The sequence below is a fragment of the Pagrus pagrus genome (genome assembly GCF_965226575.1).
Source record: "Pagrus pagrus genome assembly, chromosome: 14".
Lineage (NCBI taxonomy): Eukaryota > Metazoa > Chordata > Actinopteri > Spariformes > Sparidae > Pagrus > Pagrus pagrus.
The window spans coordinates 21899181-21916510 of record NC_140198.1 but is presented as its reverse complement, the minus strand read 5'-3'; the positions used below and the strand labels follow the sequence as shown (position 1 = coordinate 21916510).

Sequence of the window (17330 nt, the reverse complement as noted above, 5' to 3'; positions counted from 1 at the left end):
TGGCGAGCTTTTAATATAAGCCTCAATCCTAATCAGGGCCTGTTTCCTCACAGCAGCTCTTTAATTTGCAGGGGCTCTATAAGCCTGCTGCTGATTTAGCTCCTTCTCGCTCGTAAACAAACGCTTGCACGCGCTCAGCTCGACTCGCTCTCACACACAGACGTAGCAAGTGTACACGAACCCGTCAAAGCTGCGTGTGTGCACCTGCCAGCGGCGGTGTAGCTATGATTTATTTGGTAATTATTGAGCTATTTATTGGCGCAGGCGCAAAGGTATTTGTGGGGACTAAAAGGCAAGAATGCTGGTTGGAGTTGACACAAATAAAATGGTTTGTGCATTATTTCTGTACATGTATGAGTGACTCCGTATGCTAAAAGCAGCATCATAAAGAATTCATTTCTCGGGCTCAGTATAGCTTCAATCCCGATACATTTGTTGTGCCAGGGAATAAATGATGGACAGTGGAAATCTGGCCCTCAGGCTTCTGAATCCATCAGCGTTGAGGTTATATCGATGCGATATGAAGGTCGGGCAGAGCAGCAGGAGCAGATCAGATTTGGGTTGAAGCTGCTGAGAACAGAACAAGGTGCTCCGGAGCTTCCACAATCATCTGTATAATGGAAGTGGGTCAGCACAGATTTCAGTGTTGAAAGGGAAAGAGGTTGGCGAGTGCACACATTTACAAACTCTCTCTTCCTGCCTACTTCGCTCTGAATGAATACATGCGAGGCGTTTAAAGCAGACAATTACAGTGCTCAGTTTCTGCTGCTCTCTTCTCTCCCTCCCAGATAATTTCCACGGTGTCAGAGAGAGAGCCCCGAAAAAGTCGAGGGGGGTGAAGGAGGGCTAACCAGATGTAATGAGGGAAAGGGAGGAAAATGTAACAACACTGCTTGTCTTTTTGCCTCCGTCCACTTTTCTCATCAAACATTAGCCTTCACAAATTAGATTTGCAGTGCAGCTCTGACCTCAGCGGCACCTCGGTCCAACTCAAGTTTTACAGAGTTTTCATGAGTGTTTCTCGACAAGAGATTATTCTGCTCTTTGTGCCGGCTGACGCTCTATGCTAAGCCTGCAACGGCTTGGCTCGGAGGAAGGGAGGAAGCCTCGCAGCCCATTATCTCTCCTCTCCACCCTGCAGCTCCACACTCTTCAGCTATATGACGATGTAATTCTCTCCTCCACTTCTTAACTGCTCTCCTCTCCGCCCTGTTAGAGATTCTCCCTCTGTCCCTTCCCTCCCTGACAGTTTCTAATTTCTCTGTCACCCCCACCCAGCCAGTCAGCCAGCTCCCCCATCCCCCCTCTCTCTTCCCCATATGAAGGGGTATTAACTTCACACGGAGTAAATTATATGCCATCATTTCCCTTGTAGATGAATTTCTAAGCGCTTTGGAGAAGTAGGCGCCAAGTTTCTGACACTATTTTTGCACATTTTCTCTCCGTCTATACCACCGCTGTGTGTATACGTGCATGAATAATCATAAATGTTGATTACAGACGCACAAATCCTTTCATTGTTGTGCTTACAATGGCAAGCAGGTAATTTGCATAACCCATTTTAACCACATCATGACTGAAAAATGACCAGTTTCCTTTAAATGAGACCTGAATAATTTTTTTTTTTTTAAAAACACCCGCATCTAAAAAGGAAAGAGACCAAAAACTTTTGCAGTTTTCAGCCAGTAAGAAATTGAAAGCTGAATCCGTTTCCCGAGCAACCACAGAGCCTCGCTGACCTACTACGAGTACTGCATTTAAATAGTTCACCTCGCTGGACCCTGCATTTAAACACTTCGAGGCACTTTGCTGCCTGATGTAGGTTGCTGGTACAGCTCAGACCATCATAACCTATTTCCCCAAGCAGATTATACAGACATGACATTGCACTGAGGCTTTCTCCTCTCCCCTTACACACATGCATGACTGCCAGCACACAGATCACTTACACGGTCATGTATGCTTCAGAATAAAACACTTTTATACATGAAATTTCCATTTGTGCACCAGCAGTAGACGGTTAGCGTGATGCACACATGCACATGTCTTCTATACATTAGGTGCACGCTACTGTGACCTATTTTTATGAACTGAAGCGTGACAGAATGGTCTACATTCATGAAGTCATCCATCCCCCTCTCCTCCTTTGCACTTCTAGTAGTCCTTTCAGGTCCCAACTAAGAGCACCCCAGCCTTCCATATTCAGTTGGTTTAATATTTTATATCAGACCTACTGTCTTTCCTGTCAGTATTCAATCTAAGGCACATACTGAGGAATCGAACACAGTGGCGGGGTCACAGCTTTGTCTCTCATTGTTTGTGGAAACACAGACATAAATCCTAAAAACATTTAATGCATAACATTTGATTTTTGCTGATTTTGGTATGTCGGTATTTTTCAACTCATTTTGGCTGATTGCCAAACACGATCTGATATTGTGTTAGTGTTGCTCCATAAACATCATAATTAATGTTGCTCCAGCACCGGTGTTGAAACTGACCAGTCGTGTTATCGTAATGTCGTATCTCAATGACTACGTGAAGGAGACCAAAAATACACAGGTGGGAGAGGTTATGCCTTGAAACACGTATCTAACATTGTGAAAGCGTCTATTTTAACCCCAACCATGTTTTCCTAAACCTTACCAAGGAATTTTGTTGCCAAAACCAAAGTCTTTTTTAGTTCCCAAAACTTAACCAAGTATTATTGTAGCTAAAATCTTTTTAAAAAAGCATTTTAGTTCCCTTAACTGAACCCAGTATTTTTGTTGCCGAAACCTGAATCTTTTAGTTCCTTAAACTGAATCAAGTCTTTTTAGTTCCCTAAACCTAACCAAGTATTTTGTTGTAGTTCCCAAAACCTAACCAAGTATTTTGTTGTTGTTCCCAAAACCTAACCAAGTATTGTTGTAGCAAAAATCTAAGTCTGTTAGTTCCCTTAACCAAACCCAGTATTTTTGTAGCTGAAGTCTAATTCTTTAGGTTCCCTAAACCCCACAAAGTCTTTTAGTTCCCTAAACCTCACCCAAACACACAGCGACAGAAAACTGAAGAGAAGTGCAACATAATAAATTATTGTAAAAATAACATTCACTGAGCGAAATAATAAAACTAATTAGCCAGCGGTTCACCTCGACTCATAACTAAAGCATCATCTTATTGGCCCAATACAGCCTTTGCTTTTCCGCTAACATCCCGACTACAAAGCAGGACAGCACGTAGAGAGTAGTGACGACAGACAGTAAAGAAGACAAACAGAAGGTCTTTGATGCCAATACAGCAGCTGTGATACAGTCAGGTAGCTGTTTGTGTGTGTGAGAGTGTACGAGAGGAAGAAAGTGCTAATTGTCGACCGTAGTATGTCACCTACATCCTCCTCTCACCATTGAGTCATTCACAATCCATTGAATTGCATGCTCCACCTCTTATTGTTACCGTCCATATTTTGTGTTGGGTGATTCATAATTAAATTATGTGTGTGTGTGTGTGTGTGTGTGTGTGTGTGTGTGTGTGTGAGAGAGAGAGTGTGACTGAGAGAGCAGACTGAAGGTGTTTATTATGAACTTGTTAATTATTGTCTCATCTCATCCATGTGAGTGTGTCGTTACTAAAAGTTGTATTTGTTATTTGGCTGTATTATATTTCTTATTTCATTGTTGTGTTGATGTCATTAAGACGGATTGTCCCTTTTTTTTGTTCCTGTACCTGCCACAAAGACTGGCTGCAGCACATGAGGAAACTAAAAGATGCAATTTTAAGTTTCTTGAACAGCTCAGATTGTTCACAAACGATTCCAATCAGCTGATATTTACATATCTTTCATACGCCTGAAAATCAGTCACGGCAGAGTTTGCAGAAGACCTCTGGATATTTATTTAAGCACTGCTATTTACAAACATGTAAGACATGTAAATATGGAAAACTGTCTGTGTTTTTTATTCGCGTTATATTTGATAACCTGGTCCATCATCCACTCATTGTGATCTCGTCATGTTCGGCTGCCAGCTCTTTCTCGGCTCACTTGTTTCTGTTTGTATTTTCTTTGCTCGACGTACTCGTTTCCATTTATTGATGTCATCATTAAATTAATTTGTCATTTCATTTTCATTTTGTGTTTCCTCCTTCTTCTCGTGCTCCTCATTTGTGTTCATTAACATCATGCTCACCACACACAAACACAAACATTACCAGCAGATGCGGGATGAGTCATTTGAATGTACACGCTTATCTCCTTTGTTAAACTTGCGTCTGTATTCAACAGAGCAGAGAACAGATTACAGCACAAACGCACTCCCGGAGGAACATTCATCTCCCATGTCCCACTGCTTCTGTTCTGGATGGCTTGTTTATTTGTTGGGCGGGGCAGCCCACCCATTTTAAAATTTTCCCTGAAGCATTTAATCACGTTCTTGAGATTTCCCCGGGATTTGCTGTCCATAAGGATCGTGATTAGAAAACTTCCCTGTGTCCAACTGGCAGAGCCGAGACTGAATCCCCAAATGGTGTTGATCTCTTCAGATGAGAGTCAAGTAGATTATGTTTCCTCTCCGTCTAGACAACAAAATAAGAGCCAAGACATATTATCTCCTGTGTTCCTATGAAAGGCAGAGTGGGAACTTGGGACGAAAATACAGTACCCTGCTTCCATCGTATCTTATTAGATTTCTGCAGCAGAGCAAACACCAATAAATCCTGCTTTTGCTGGATAATGCGTGACAGTGAATGTGACAAGAAATGCTGCTCGGAGGAGAGGTTTGGCTCCCTCAGACAGAGGGACGGAGAGAAAAAACAGGCCTAAGGAGGTGTTTCATAATCAGATTCAAACGTGGCTAGCATCACACGTGCGGTGGCATTTTTTTAAAGCTGAATCCTACAGTTGACGGCCTTCCTTTTCCACCAAGGCATAAATCACCATTTCTACTGCGTGCCTGGGAGATGACGCTCCACATTTAAGGTCAATCATGGACATCCTGTTTAATTCACATTTATGCGCTGATCAGTATTCAGCTGCTGAGTGTTGCCCTTGCGGGTTTGAGGAGCAGCGGCTGCAGCCATGATGTAAAAGGTTTGTCAGAGTGTTTTTTAGCGCTGTGAGTCATAGCCAGAGCAAAAGAGTAGAGATGCAGAGCTAGGAATAGTGTGTGCTGTGTTGTGCAACAGGGACAAAGCTGGACGGGCTAACAATAACAAGACAGCTGCTGCCAAATCTAATGATCAATACCAAGCGGACCAGACTCCATACATCTTTCTCTCCCGTCTCACTCTGTCTGTCACTCCATCTGTCTCGTAGTTTTTCGCACAGGAAAGACAGACGCAATGTTCATAGAAGGTTGAGCCGGCCTCCCAGCCCGCAGACAGGAAATGGCCATATATAGGCTTCTGTCTCCACTCTGGATGTCTCATAAGCTGCCTCTCTCCTCTCCGCGAGCTGTTTCCACAGCAACAGTATTTTGTTTCCCTCGGTGGCAGGAAGAGAGAGATAGGAGTTCAAAATGAGAAAGCAGGGCTGGATGGGAGATAAGGGCAGGGGAGAGGCGAATATACGAGTCGGGGATGAGAAAATAAAAGAGCGGAAGAAGGGATGTTGTGCAGATAAAGCACAGGAGGGTCATCAGCTTTACAGGCATTAAGTGGGTTTTCTTGTTCCGGGATGAGTGCCCGACCAAAACAACATTACATAAACCAGAACGCAGTCTGACTCACAGCTACATTCACCTGGGTGGCTTTTAGGTCACAGCAGTAGAGATGAGTAAAAGAGCTGACAGCTACTCAGGCACAGATACAGCGCCGCTCCGCTCTGTAAATAGTTTTCAGATCTAATACGTTGGGCTGGCTTTTACTCTCTCTGCCAGGACAGAGAGCTCTCCAGGCTGCGTCTCAGTCTGAGGCCAGGGTGAAACAACTGAAAAAAATCCTGTTCTGGAACATTGTCGTCACTAGGCGTGGTCATAAAATAATATCGGTATATTTTTAGGCTATTTTGCACAATATGAATCTTGTTTTTCTGCTCAAAAGCACTTCATAAATGCTGGGATGTGGCATCATAGGACATGATAAATATCACATTATATTTTGACCAAATGCCTCCATATTGATCTTGCCACAATATTGTAGGGGTGACTATAGTTACTTTCACAAGGAGATTTTTGGTAAATAATCATCACAGTGCCCCTTTAAAACCAGGAAAAGACAACACTTATTCCACAACAAGATATATTAATATCCAAGATGTACGTAAAACAAAATAAAGTCTCATATCAGCTTAATGATATAGTATCAATATATCATAGTCTTTACCCTCTTTTTTGTTCATAATGAAAATAATGATTGAAAACATGTAAAAAGACTGTTAACTTTTAAACTGTTTTTCATCATTTTTGTGTTCATGGCAAAACAGCTCGGTGACCTCACTGAAAGGTGCAATATGTAAGAATTGGCCATCTTTGTAGTCATAAGAATAACCGTTACCTGCTGCTAACTGTAGCTGTTGTTAGCTAGTCAGCTCAGTTAGCGGTGCAGCAAGCAGTCTGGAGTGTTGATGTTTATACCACTAGCACAGGAGCTTTGGACCAGGATGGGCTGTTGCTAGCTGGTTAGCATGCTAACTTCAGTAGATATCTCTGCAACACAACATGTAGATATATAATAACTGTTATTTTTTTCACATTGTGTTGATTTAGTACATTTTTTAATATTTTCAACTGGAAATCTTACATATTGCACCTTTAAATTTTATGAATGTGTAACATGCTTTAATGATGCACTGCTAAAATTCCTCTCGTGCCAGTGATTCCTGGGTTATTATCATAATAACAATGGACGGCATCCATTAATCCAGCAACACGTTTTAGATCTCATCTCCTCCGAGGAGCCACGACCGATTGATTTGTGAATTATACTATGCGGTGTGAATTCGTCATGAGAGCGCATCACAAATACTACACCTGCACTGAAACGAGACGTGAAAGAAAAAAATGTCTCATCGGCGAGACAACATTAGTCAGAGGTGGTCACCAGCAGGCTGCTGAGGCGCTGCTCTGCAAGATTAACATGGGGATTGGCTCATGCATCACACACATAGTGCCGACCATTTACAGCTCAAACTGTGCTTGTTAATAATTCACATCGGCCAGCGGGCAATATTTTTTTTAGAGAAAGTGTGATAGGGTCCACCTGCAGGTGCTGGCTGCACCTTGGGTCTTTGAAATTGGGCTGCAACTAACGACTAATTTCACGTTTAATTGGTTCTGATTCTTAATTTCCTATCATAAATGACAAAAAAGCACCAAATCCTTATTTTAAAGCAAATGTTTGACATTTTTTGCTTAAAAAATGACTGAAACAAATAATCAATTATCAAAATAATTGTCAATTAATCTTCTTTTAACTGACTCAGTGATTAATCTGAATCAAGTTCGAAACCCCTAAAACCACAAAGATATTTCAAGGATCGACTGTGAGGCAGGAGAGGGAATCGGAGCAGAGGGAAGACTAAGGCGAGGGAGACAGACAGATAGATATTGAACACTTGAAAAATGTTCATCTTACAAATGAAGAGACTAGCCCTCCTGACAGGTGCCTGCTGAGACAAATGAAGCGCAATCGAATTGTTCGGTTGTCGTAAAAGGATTGGAAGGCGAGGAGGAGGAGAGGAGGACGGGAAGATGGACAGGAGCAGCAGAAAAGACAGAAACACGAGAGGGGTAGATTCTCATTTACAGTCCCGACTAGATCCCCGCTCCCCGCCCTTGTTGCTTCCATGACAACCAGACAGAAGGTTAGGAGGTGGAGGGCGTAATGAGTTTTTGTCTTCAGATAGATGCAGACGCCGCATCTCAGCCACTCTCTCTTCTGCCTTAATGACCTCCTACTCACCAGCCAGATGAAAGGCAGCATTCATCCGACGTTATTAGTGTCACCAAAATCTGCGTTTCTGCGCTGTGTTAAAGGTAGTACAGGAGGTGCAATCAGATAGGAATTGCTTAACAGTTCTGCAAATGGAGAGAGCTTATTGGGATGCCAGTCGTCTTTCCCAATGTGGACACACACACCAGGTGCTTTGCTGAATAAGTAACCTGTTTATATTCAGCTCAGTAGCTTAAGCAGATCTGTTCTGGCTCATTTTATGAGCACACAGACATGCAAACACAAAGACAGACTTGAGGATGTTCTGAGGATGAGACGAGCCTCGCAATGTTCTTTTGTCTATTCTTGGACACTTGTTTCAGCCGGGATTGTCGCAGAAGGGACTGTTTCATCGCGCTTTGTTACAAACTATTCTGGGTTATAATGCAGATTTGAATAATTGTCTTCTCCCTGTTTTTTCTCATCATCCTCTCATCAACCTCTCCCTCTCTGCAGGGGTCCCAGGGTTCTTCCGCCTCTCTGTCTTCCACTAAAGTCTCCAGCTCAGTGGAGGACGGGGATGGAGTTGTTACCGAAGGTGAGGAAAGTTAACGTTGCAAGACCGTCCCATCTGTCCGTCAGTGAGCGAAGGCGACGTGTTTGCAAATATCATGCACGTCTGAATCACGTTCATGACCTTTGATGCCTCGCTCCCGCTCCCATCTCTCCTGTCTGTGCTCTGATTCTGATTCGTTCGTCCTGTTCTCATCAGCTGGTTTTCTCACAACGTTCCCTTCCTCTGGTGTCTTTCTTCACTTCTCTCATCTATTAATGTATTATGTATTTGTAAATCCTTTCATTAATCTCATTGTTGGTCCTGCTTATTATCATTTAAATGGATTATAATAAATTACAGATGCTGTAAATGGTTTAAAAAGGCTTGTTAGGTCCTCTGTACATTGAAGTGAACAAGTGTAAACTGGTTTACATTATCGAGCCGCTCAGCTGCTCTAAACCTCGTGCTTCCTCCCTGCAGCTGAGGTTGTAGTCGACGAGGTTCCAGCTGTGCCGTCCTACATATCAGACCGCTACAAGGTGGGACGCACGTTGGGCGACGGGAACTTTGCGGTGGTCCGGGAATGTGTGGAACACTCCACAGGACGGGAGTACGCTCTGAAGATCATCAACAAGGGCAAATGCAGAGGCAAGGTAAGCTACAAACGAGGAATGACTGCTAGTGTATAGCATATGTACTGTATTCAAGTAGAAATGTTACTCTGTGTTGAAAACTGCTCAGATACATGGATAGAAGTTGTTCCTTTAAAGAAGAAAACCAAGAAAAACAACCTTGTTTTAAGGAATAAGTTCACCCAAACATTAATAGTCAGTCACTATCTTCTCAACCTTGTGCCGATGGAAGGTCAGGTGAAGAAAACATTTCTGCAGCTTCACAGCAAAACGGCGTTGCAGCATTCTCCTAAACAACTGAAGTAGATGGGAACTAAAACATAATATGGCTCCATACAGCTCGTACGGGATAATCCAAGTCTCTGAAAGTCCTAAAATCCCAAATTGATTTGAAGAAGACATTATTTAAAGCCTTGTTTAACACAAAAACTTCACTGTAGCGGCCGAGCTACAGCGTTAGCGTGCACTCCGTGTGACGCTGTTTTGCTGTGAACCTCCAGAAATGTTTTGCGGACAACGAAACTTCACCTGACTTCCTGTCGACATGGGGGGGGAGTAGATAATGAGTTAATTGTCATTTCTGGGTGAACTTATTCTTTAAGCTCTGTGCAACACATTGTATCTTAGTATATAACAAAATCACATATTTTCACTCTGTTTTAATTGTTACTCCAGGAGCACATGATCCAGAACGAGGTGGCCATCCTCCGCCGGGTCAAACATCCAAATATCGTCCTGCTCATAGAGGAGGTGGACACTTACAACGAGCTCTATCTGGTCATGGAGCTGGTCAAGGTGTGTTTGCATACTGTAATTACATGTTTATCTTAGTGTGTTAGTGCATCATCTGCTCTGCTTGTGGACAAACTGGGATATTTGGCCAAACTAAGATAATAGATTTATTCTTTATATACTGTGTTGGTGATCATTATCCCCAATTTAAGAGAGAGAAAGGAGCAGAGAGGCAGAAACAGTGACGGAGACGGACCGGGGAAGCAAATGATGAATCCAACCAGTCACAGTATGGGACCGAGAGAATCGGTCTGTGGCCCCGAGCGCTCGTGTGTTCACATTCTTTATTCCCCCCCGCTCCTTGAGTCGAGAAATGTTTGTGCATAATTCAGGAGCCAGAAATGTGATCCATCTGTTCGTGTTGTGGCGTAGAGTACTACAGAATATAGATGAGAGGCAATCTGTGGGAGAAACGCGTGCACGTGTGAGCGCATCCAAGGGGGGAGGATCGAGTGGAGGCTGCGGATGAATGAGGTGGAGAGAGTCACTTTAAGGATGACAGGGACTGAGAGAGGGAGAGACAGATGGATGCATCGAGAGGGGATCGAAAGGGTAAGAGAGGGAGAGATGGTACGAATTATAGCCAAAAGTATGGCATTCACACATAGTTTGTGTCCGTTGGCCAGGTGCTGTTTGTGGGTAAGGTCCCTTTCAATTAATTGGAAACTGGCAACAGTTTTAGGGAGCAACATTTTGTGTTTTGGTTAGTGACAAAGCGAGGCCCAAAAAGATTTTTTTTTTCTAAGATAGTGTGGAAGAACTTAGCTGGCTTGTGAAGAAGCCTTAAATCCAGCCAGGTTTAAAACGCTTGTGAAAAGCCTCCAAAGAAGAACGGAGGATGTTCAACCCGATCGCCAGAATAAATTTTGGCAGTGTACGTTTCTGCAAATCAAAGATGAAGCTGAAACTTTATCCTTCTTTATGATGCAACTTTATGTTACTTTAGGTTCAATTTTCAGTTTTGTGTAGTGACAACGCTGTGCTTATGGTCTGGTCAGGTTTAGGCACAAACAACACTTGGGGTTAGGGTTAAGAAAAAATCATGCTTTGGCTCAAAAATAACCTGAATTGTTGCCACAAACTGGCTGGAAATGTCCCAATGTTTTATCAAAAATATCCGGTTCTGTCGCCAAAAACATTGCTGGAAATACACCGATGTCGAGTTCTGAAAAGTACGGATGTCTGATCCAAAATGTACAGTTATTCCACCAAAAACATGGCTGGAAATGTACTAATGTAGCATCGAAAAAGTCCGGTTCTGTCGCCGAAACATAGCTGGAAATATCCTGATGCCTCCATAAAATATCCAGTGGTATCACTCAGGCTCGAAGAGTGATTAACGCCGACCCCTTCCCTCTCACCTACCAACAGGACAGTGAGCTCGAATGTATTTGTGGTTTGCAGAAAACAAAAATACCAGCATCTTATTCCTGGCCACTTGGCCAAAGATGTCGTCGCAGCACATTAGGGTTTATGCTTTGGCAATGATGTTCGACAATCACATTTAAGTGTAACGTTCACATACATTTGGCCATATAGTGAAGATAGTGAAGTGCAAATGCATTGGTTAGAGGCTGAGCTGTGGACTTAGACAGCTCTCGTGTTTAAATAACTGTTGTTGTGCAGGTCGGACCCTGACAGTGTGTCTAAGAGAGAGAGAACGAGAGAGAGAGAGAGAGAGAGAGAGAGAGAGAGAGATTCAGCCCTATTTTAAGCCTCCGTTCCACTTAGTCCACTCAGGGAGAGAGACAGAGAGGATAAGAGAGAGAGAGAGAGAGAGAGAGAGGTAAGACGTGGGTGAGATTCATACAGAGTGAGAAATATGAGAAACAGAGAAAAGAGGGGAAAGTTAGAATGGAAGGGGAAATATCAGGAAATCAACTCGCTGGCCGAGAAGTCTCAGCAGAAAAGATGAGCAACTGCGACACTTGGAAGTGAATCTGTCAGGTTCTGTGTGCGAAAACGCCAAACACAAACTCCCGTGACATTGTCCCTGATACTGACAACCGGCCTGTCCGTCCACTGTGATTTGTCCACAGGGTGGAGATCTGTTCGATGCCATCACCTCTGCCAACAGATACACGGAGAGAGACGCCAGCGGCATGCTCTACAATCTGGCCAACGCCATCAAATACCTCCACAGCCTCAACATAGTGCACAGAGACATCAAACCAGAAAACCTGCTGGTGAGTTCACACACAGGCCCTGCACGTGGTGGTGAGTTGGTCATATAACTTGCCGCAGTATATCCTCCCTCCTTTCTCAATGAACAGTGAAGTAATATCACTCACTCTGGAGATGAGATGACTCATCCCTGCTGCCCTCACACCTCCCGCACATTCCTTCTCCAGCCTCACTCGTTTGTGCCTTCCCTCCCTCCTTCTCCCTTCTGTCGACCTCCTCGTCGTGTTCTCCTCCCTTTTCCCTCAACAGCTGTCGTTCATCCCCTCCTTTGCCCGCTTTCCACCACCCCGAGTCGCTCATTACGAGTGATGTTCGGGCCAGACTTTAGAAATGTTCCACTTTAAAGCTAGTTGTAGCCACATTTATCCCTACTGACATAAGATGGGGTCATAGCTTCTGTTTTTTATGTCTCTACTTCTTGGCTTTAGAACAGTTTCAATTAAATAAGAAGTGCTGAGGCTGAGTGAGCCGCCCAGAGTGTAATGCTACACATCTGAGGGCTGGCTCTTTGTCACTCAGCTTCACAAAGTTGTCCGTTTCTTGATCTTTAAGGGTTAAATACATGTAGCAGGTGGATGCCCGACACTATGCTATGTTCTGAGAGGACTTTATGTAACTTTACAGTACATTTTTAAACCTTTAACTGACTTGTTTAGCCACTTGGGAGCACCACAACAAGCTAGCTTAGGACATGCTATCATATGTCTGAGCTAGCCTTATGAATCCAATACTTACTCTTCTTGTAGCTCCATTTTTGGTCTCCACCACCTCCTGAGCAACATATCTGGCTTTTCGGCCACTGAATGAGTCAATATGTGGTGTTTTATTGTTTTTTTCCTACCTGCCCAGGGATAACAGAAGCAAATTAGATGCAGGATAATTCAAGCTGCATGCTAGCTAACTGTGTTTACCAGCTTTTTGCTAACTTTGTCAGTCGTAGGTGTGTAGGTGGGTTTATTGAACTTTTTCCCCCCCAAAAAAAGCAGTATGAGAGTGAGTGAAAGCAAAGTGGCAGGCCATAAATCCCAAACAGTGAGCTAAGAGATGCTGAAACACTCCCTAGAGCTGAGGGGAACTGTGGGTTCAAAGCCACCATGTGTAGGATTTGAGCATTTCAAGACTTTGGTGTCCCCCAGTGGCACTTTAGGAGACAGCAATGCACACTGATACCCCCTAAGGCCCCGCAGAATTTGACCTGGTGACGCTGAGACAGAAACAATATTTTGAAAGATGCCACAGTTATTTAAAGAATATAAAAATATACTGGAACACTGTGGAGTACCGTGAATGCAGCTGCAGAAATAGAAGTCGTTATGCCTCACAGTCGGGATCATACTCATCTCACTGCAGCCGTCCTACTTTTAACAGCATTTGTTCTTCATCCTTAGGTGTATGAGCATGCAGACGGCAGCAAAAGTCTGAAACTGGGAGACTTTGGTTTGGCAACTGTGGTGGACGGACCCCTCTACACTGTCTGCGGGACCCCGACATATGTAGCACCTGAAATCATTTCAGAAACAGGGTAAGAGCCTCCGAGCAGAACAGAGGTTACAGGAGAAGTGTTTTTCTTTAGGAATTTAGGAACAATATTGCACTGTTTTGCCGTAAAGTCGTAATATTTCTTTGTCTTGGTGCAGGTATGGCCTTAAGGTGGACATCTGGGCAGCTGGAGTCATCACCTACATCCTGCTGTGTGGTTTCCCGCCCTTTAGAGGGTAAGAGAGCTGCTCCACCAAGTGAAATGTCACTTGTATTAACGTTTTCTTGAGATAATAAGAGTTGTGTTTAAGACTCAAAACAGTATTTACATTTTATTTGCAGGAGCAGTGACGATCAAGAAGTACTTTTTGATCAGATACTAATGGGACAGCTAGAATTTCCTCTACCATACTGGGACAATGTGTCTGAGACAGCCAAGGTGAACATCTATATACAGTATCTGTTTGTTTGAGTGTGAATGGATCCAGATGTTTGGAGAATAAAAAATCAACAATATTTTTTTTTCTTTTGCTGCTGAAGGAGCTGATTCGATCCATGTTGGAGGTGGAGGTGGATCAGAGATACACTGCCCTCCAGGTGCTAGAGCATCCATGGGTCACTGTGAGTACAGCGTTAATTGAGCCCTTACTACGACAGCGTATAAGAAAAAAAAGAAAATAGAGAGAGGGAATGAACACTGAATTGTTGTCCTCTCCTCCTTTGCTTGATACAGGATGAAGGTCTATGTGAGAACGATCATCAGCTGTCAGTAGCAGGGAAGATAAAGAAGCACTTCAACACCAGTCCCAAGGTCAGCGACACCACTGCAGGAGTGTCAGTCATTTCTGTAAGTCACTGCCACTAGAAACTACAGTACCCATAGACCAACTGCTCTGATGGATAGTTAGCTTCATCTAAAGTTGTCGCTATCACACTAAGATGAATTGGTTTATGCAAAGGTCTCAGTGAAGTGTGTCCTTCTGTTTTCAAGTGAACTGGTGTTTGACTGTGCTGGTTTCTCTTTGTGTTCAGCTGGATGACAGCTTTTCTATGCAGAGATCTGGGTCGTTGGATTTCTACCAGCACCCGGCCATGTACTGGATAAGGTACGCCAGGTTTCCATAGAGACACGACCGGGTAGACGGTCAAAAAACCAGCGAGAAATGATTACAAACCAAAATAGTGTCTCTGAAATTGATGTCCTCCTCCCTGCATGCAGCCCTGCTGACTGGCTGCTGCTGTGTTGCTTTGACAGCTTCATGCCGTCCCTGCTGTTTGTGCTTGGCTTTTTGCTCCTTTCCTTTCATCCCTCGTTCGCTGTAAATGCATATCCTACACAGAATATGCATTGTTGTCGTCTGTCTTTAGCCCAAGCCTTGTCCTTGATGTTATGTCACTATATATCAGTGTCTCAGTGGACTTCTGGTGTGTGAATAAGGAACTGCAAGTTACCCCTGTGAATGTTTCTCCGTAATGTCTCTGTGTAAATGTACTAAAAGAACAATTTCCTTCATAGCAAAGTAAACAAACTGATGCTGCTTATGTCACTTTCTGTTTAAACCATTTCTTTGTGAATGCTGCCTTCCAAAGAAACGACCCTGTCCCCTTGCTTTCTGCAGTCGTTTTCAGTGTTTTGTTGATTGATGTCATGCTCCCCGCCTGGCTGCCTCCCACTAACACCAGGCCTATTGAGCTCCCACTGCCAACTCCTGTTGTGTGACTTTATCCACATCTGATTTATGGAGGACCCAGAGTTGCATGCTTATAAAGGTTTATAGTTAAAAATTCACTGGGTGATATTTACAAGAATTGGACACTGACGAGAGAAAATCAATAACAGACTTGAATAAATTAATAACAAACGAATGCATGCATATGCACAACAATTGAATGTACAAATCTAGTATTAAAATTGATGCTATTAATATATTTAAAGATAAATTAACTAATATTAAAATAATATTGTAGCTCATTCATAGATTTATATAACAACATAGAAATTACAATCTACTATAGTGGATTTTTATGAGCATGTTTTTTTCCATTTGGTTTTTCTATCTATCCATTGTTATTATACTGAGGTGCCATGGGCCTTATTTTGGCAATATTTGGCTTACAAACCAGATCATCACAGTATAGAATTAACTGGCTAAAGAGAGCCACAGGTTTTAAAGCATTGTGAGCCACCCTCACCCTCACACTTAATGTGATGTAACGTAATGTAACATAACTTAAGTCAACATAATGTAACAGTAATGTAACTCATCACAACGGAATGATGTATAATGTACCTGGGCATAACATAACTCAGCATAACCTAACTAAGTGTAACATAACTGAGTGCAATGTAACTCATTTTAACCTAACTCAAAGTAGCGCAACTCAACATAACGTAACTCGAAATAATGGAAGGGAAGGAATAGAAGCTACATGGTGTAGCTTCACGTAACGTAAATCAACGTAATGAAACTTAATGTATCGTAACTCATCGTATCAGAACAGAATATAATTTAACTCAGCATAACAGAATGGAAGGAACTTAATGTAAGTTATCATAATGTAGCTTAACGTAATGTAAATCAACAGGAATATGGATGGTGAATGATTTAATTACAGTTTGGGCTTGTGTTAATCTACTGACTGTCCAATTGAACATCAATGAATAGCTTCATGAACACGTGCAAGGCTCTCCTGGTCCTCCATCTTCCATCATGCTCTCTGCTACTGGATCTATGTGTCAGAGGATCTAACCGTAATGTTCCCGTCTCTCCCTGTTTCAGGCCACCTCTCTTGATAAGGAGGGGCAGGTTCTCAGACGAGGACGCCACCCGGATGTGAAGCCGCTGCCTTTGCAGATGATGCCAACGACGGTGACAACAATAACAACATCAACGACAAAAACACTACGGGCGGAGCCTCCCAGTAGCCTGCCCGTGGCCCCTCCCTCTCTGACCCCTGACGCTTGCTCTGACCCTTCCCCGAACCCCAGCCTCCCATCTGACTCTGATGACATCTCCATCAGCTCAGCCAGTAACACCTGCTCCCCCAGCTCGCCCTTCTAGAGGGGGGGCGGAGGGGGCGGAGGAGGAGGAAGCAGCGAGGAGGGAAAAATCCTCATCCAGCTCCTCCCTCTATATGGAGGAGGAGGAAGAGGAGACACCAGCTTCCCCACAGCCCCTCATTTTGGGCCAGGGGTGAACTGTGGAGGGGGAAAAAAATCAGAGAGAACTTTTAGCTTTCCTGAATCCATCTTTCCAAATCCCGGTGGAGAGATCGATCTAAAGGTGGATAGAGTAAAGAAAAAAAAGAAAGGGTTGTGAAAGGACTATAAATGCAACAGAGATCGTGAGGAAGAGGGAAAAGGGGAAAAGACTTTTCATTGATTTCTTTTTAACGTTCTCTCATCTGAGCACATGTTACGGAGCTCAAGGAGCGCCAAAGGGGCGACAGCGCCGGTTACCCTTCAGTGATGATCTGGGCTCGACATGGAAACTTCCGAGTGGTGGAGCAGCTCGAAAAGGCAATATGAGAATATGGACCAACGTTCATGTTTTATTGAACCTTATTTATTCATTCTTTATTCACTGCATTTTTTTTTATATGTATTTCCCTTTTTTCACAAAGGAGAACTCTGTGTTGACTTGTCCTTGGAACTTGACGAAAAGGAAGAATAATGGAAACTGTGTAGAAGTAGAGCTCAGAAATGTTGAAGTAGGCTACCGCAGAACGGTGTTATTGTGCGAAGATGAGAGCCGAGGCGTGTAGAGAAGGAGTTTTCTTACAAACGTGTCTAAAACAGTGTTCATCGACGGAAGATAAGTGACAAAGACAGCACTTGTGCT

At 43.3% G+C, this 17330-nt stretch overlaps 1 protein-coding gene across 5 annotated transcripts in view; it reads left to right on the top strand.

The window, feature by feature from the left end:
* The window catches only part of dclk1a (doublecortin-like kinase 1a), a 58738-nt gene extending 42325 nt beyond the window's left edge, over positions 1 to 16413 (top strand). For 4 of the 5 annotated variants that reach the window (XM_084373272.1, XM_084373270.1, XM_084373273.1 and 1 more), the window contains 11 exons: positions 8362 to 8443; positions 8882 to 9054; positions 9709 to 9828; positions 11865 to 12011; positions 13398 to 13531; positions 13647 to 13724; positions 13831 to 13927; positions 14029 to 14109; positions 14222 to 14335; positions 14521 to 14594; positions 16269 to 16413. In XM_084373272.1, coding sequence (XP_084229398.1) covers positions 8362 to 8443; positions 8882 to 9054; positions 9709 to 9828; positions 11865 to 12011; positions 13398 to 13531; positions 13647 to 13724; positions 13831 to 13927; positions 14029 to 14109; positions 14222 to 14335; positions 14521 to 14594; positions 16269 to 16326 — 1158 coding nt within the window. In that variant the 3' untranslated portion in view covers positions 16327 to 16413. The remainder of the gene's footprint in view (positions 1 to 8361; positions 8444 to 8881; positions 9055 to 9708; positions 9829 to 11864; positions 12012 to 13397; positions 13532 to 13646; positions 13725 to 13830; positions 13928 to 14028; positions 14110 to 14221; positions 14336 to 14520; positions 14595 to 16268) is intronic. The other variant, XM_084373271.1, reaches the window with a different exon arrangement.
* Positions 16414 to 17330: the final 917 nt, after the last annotated feature.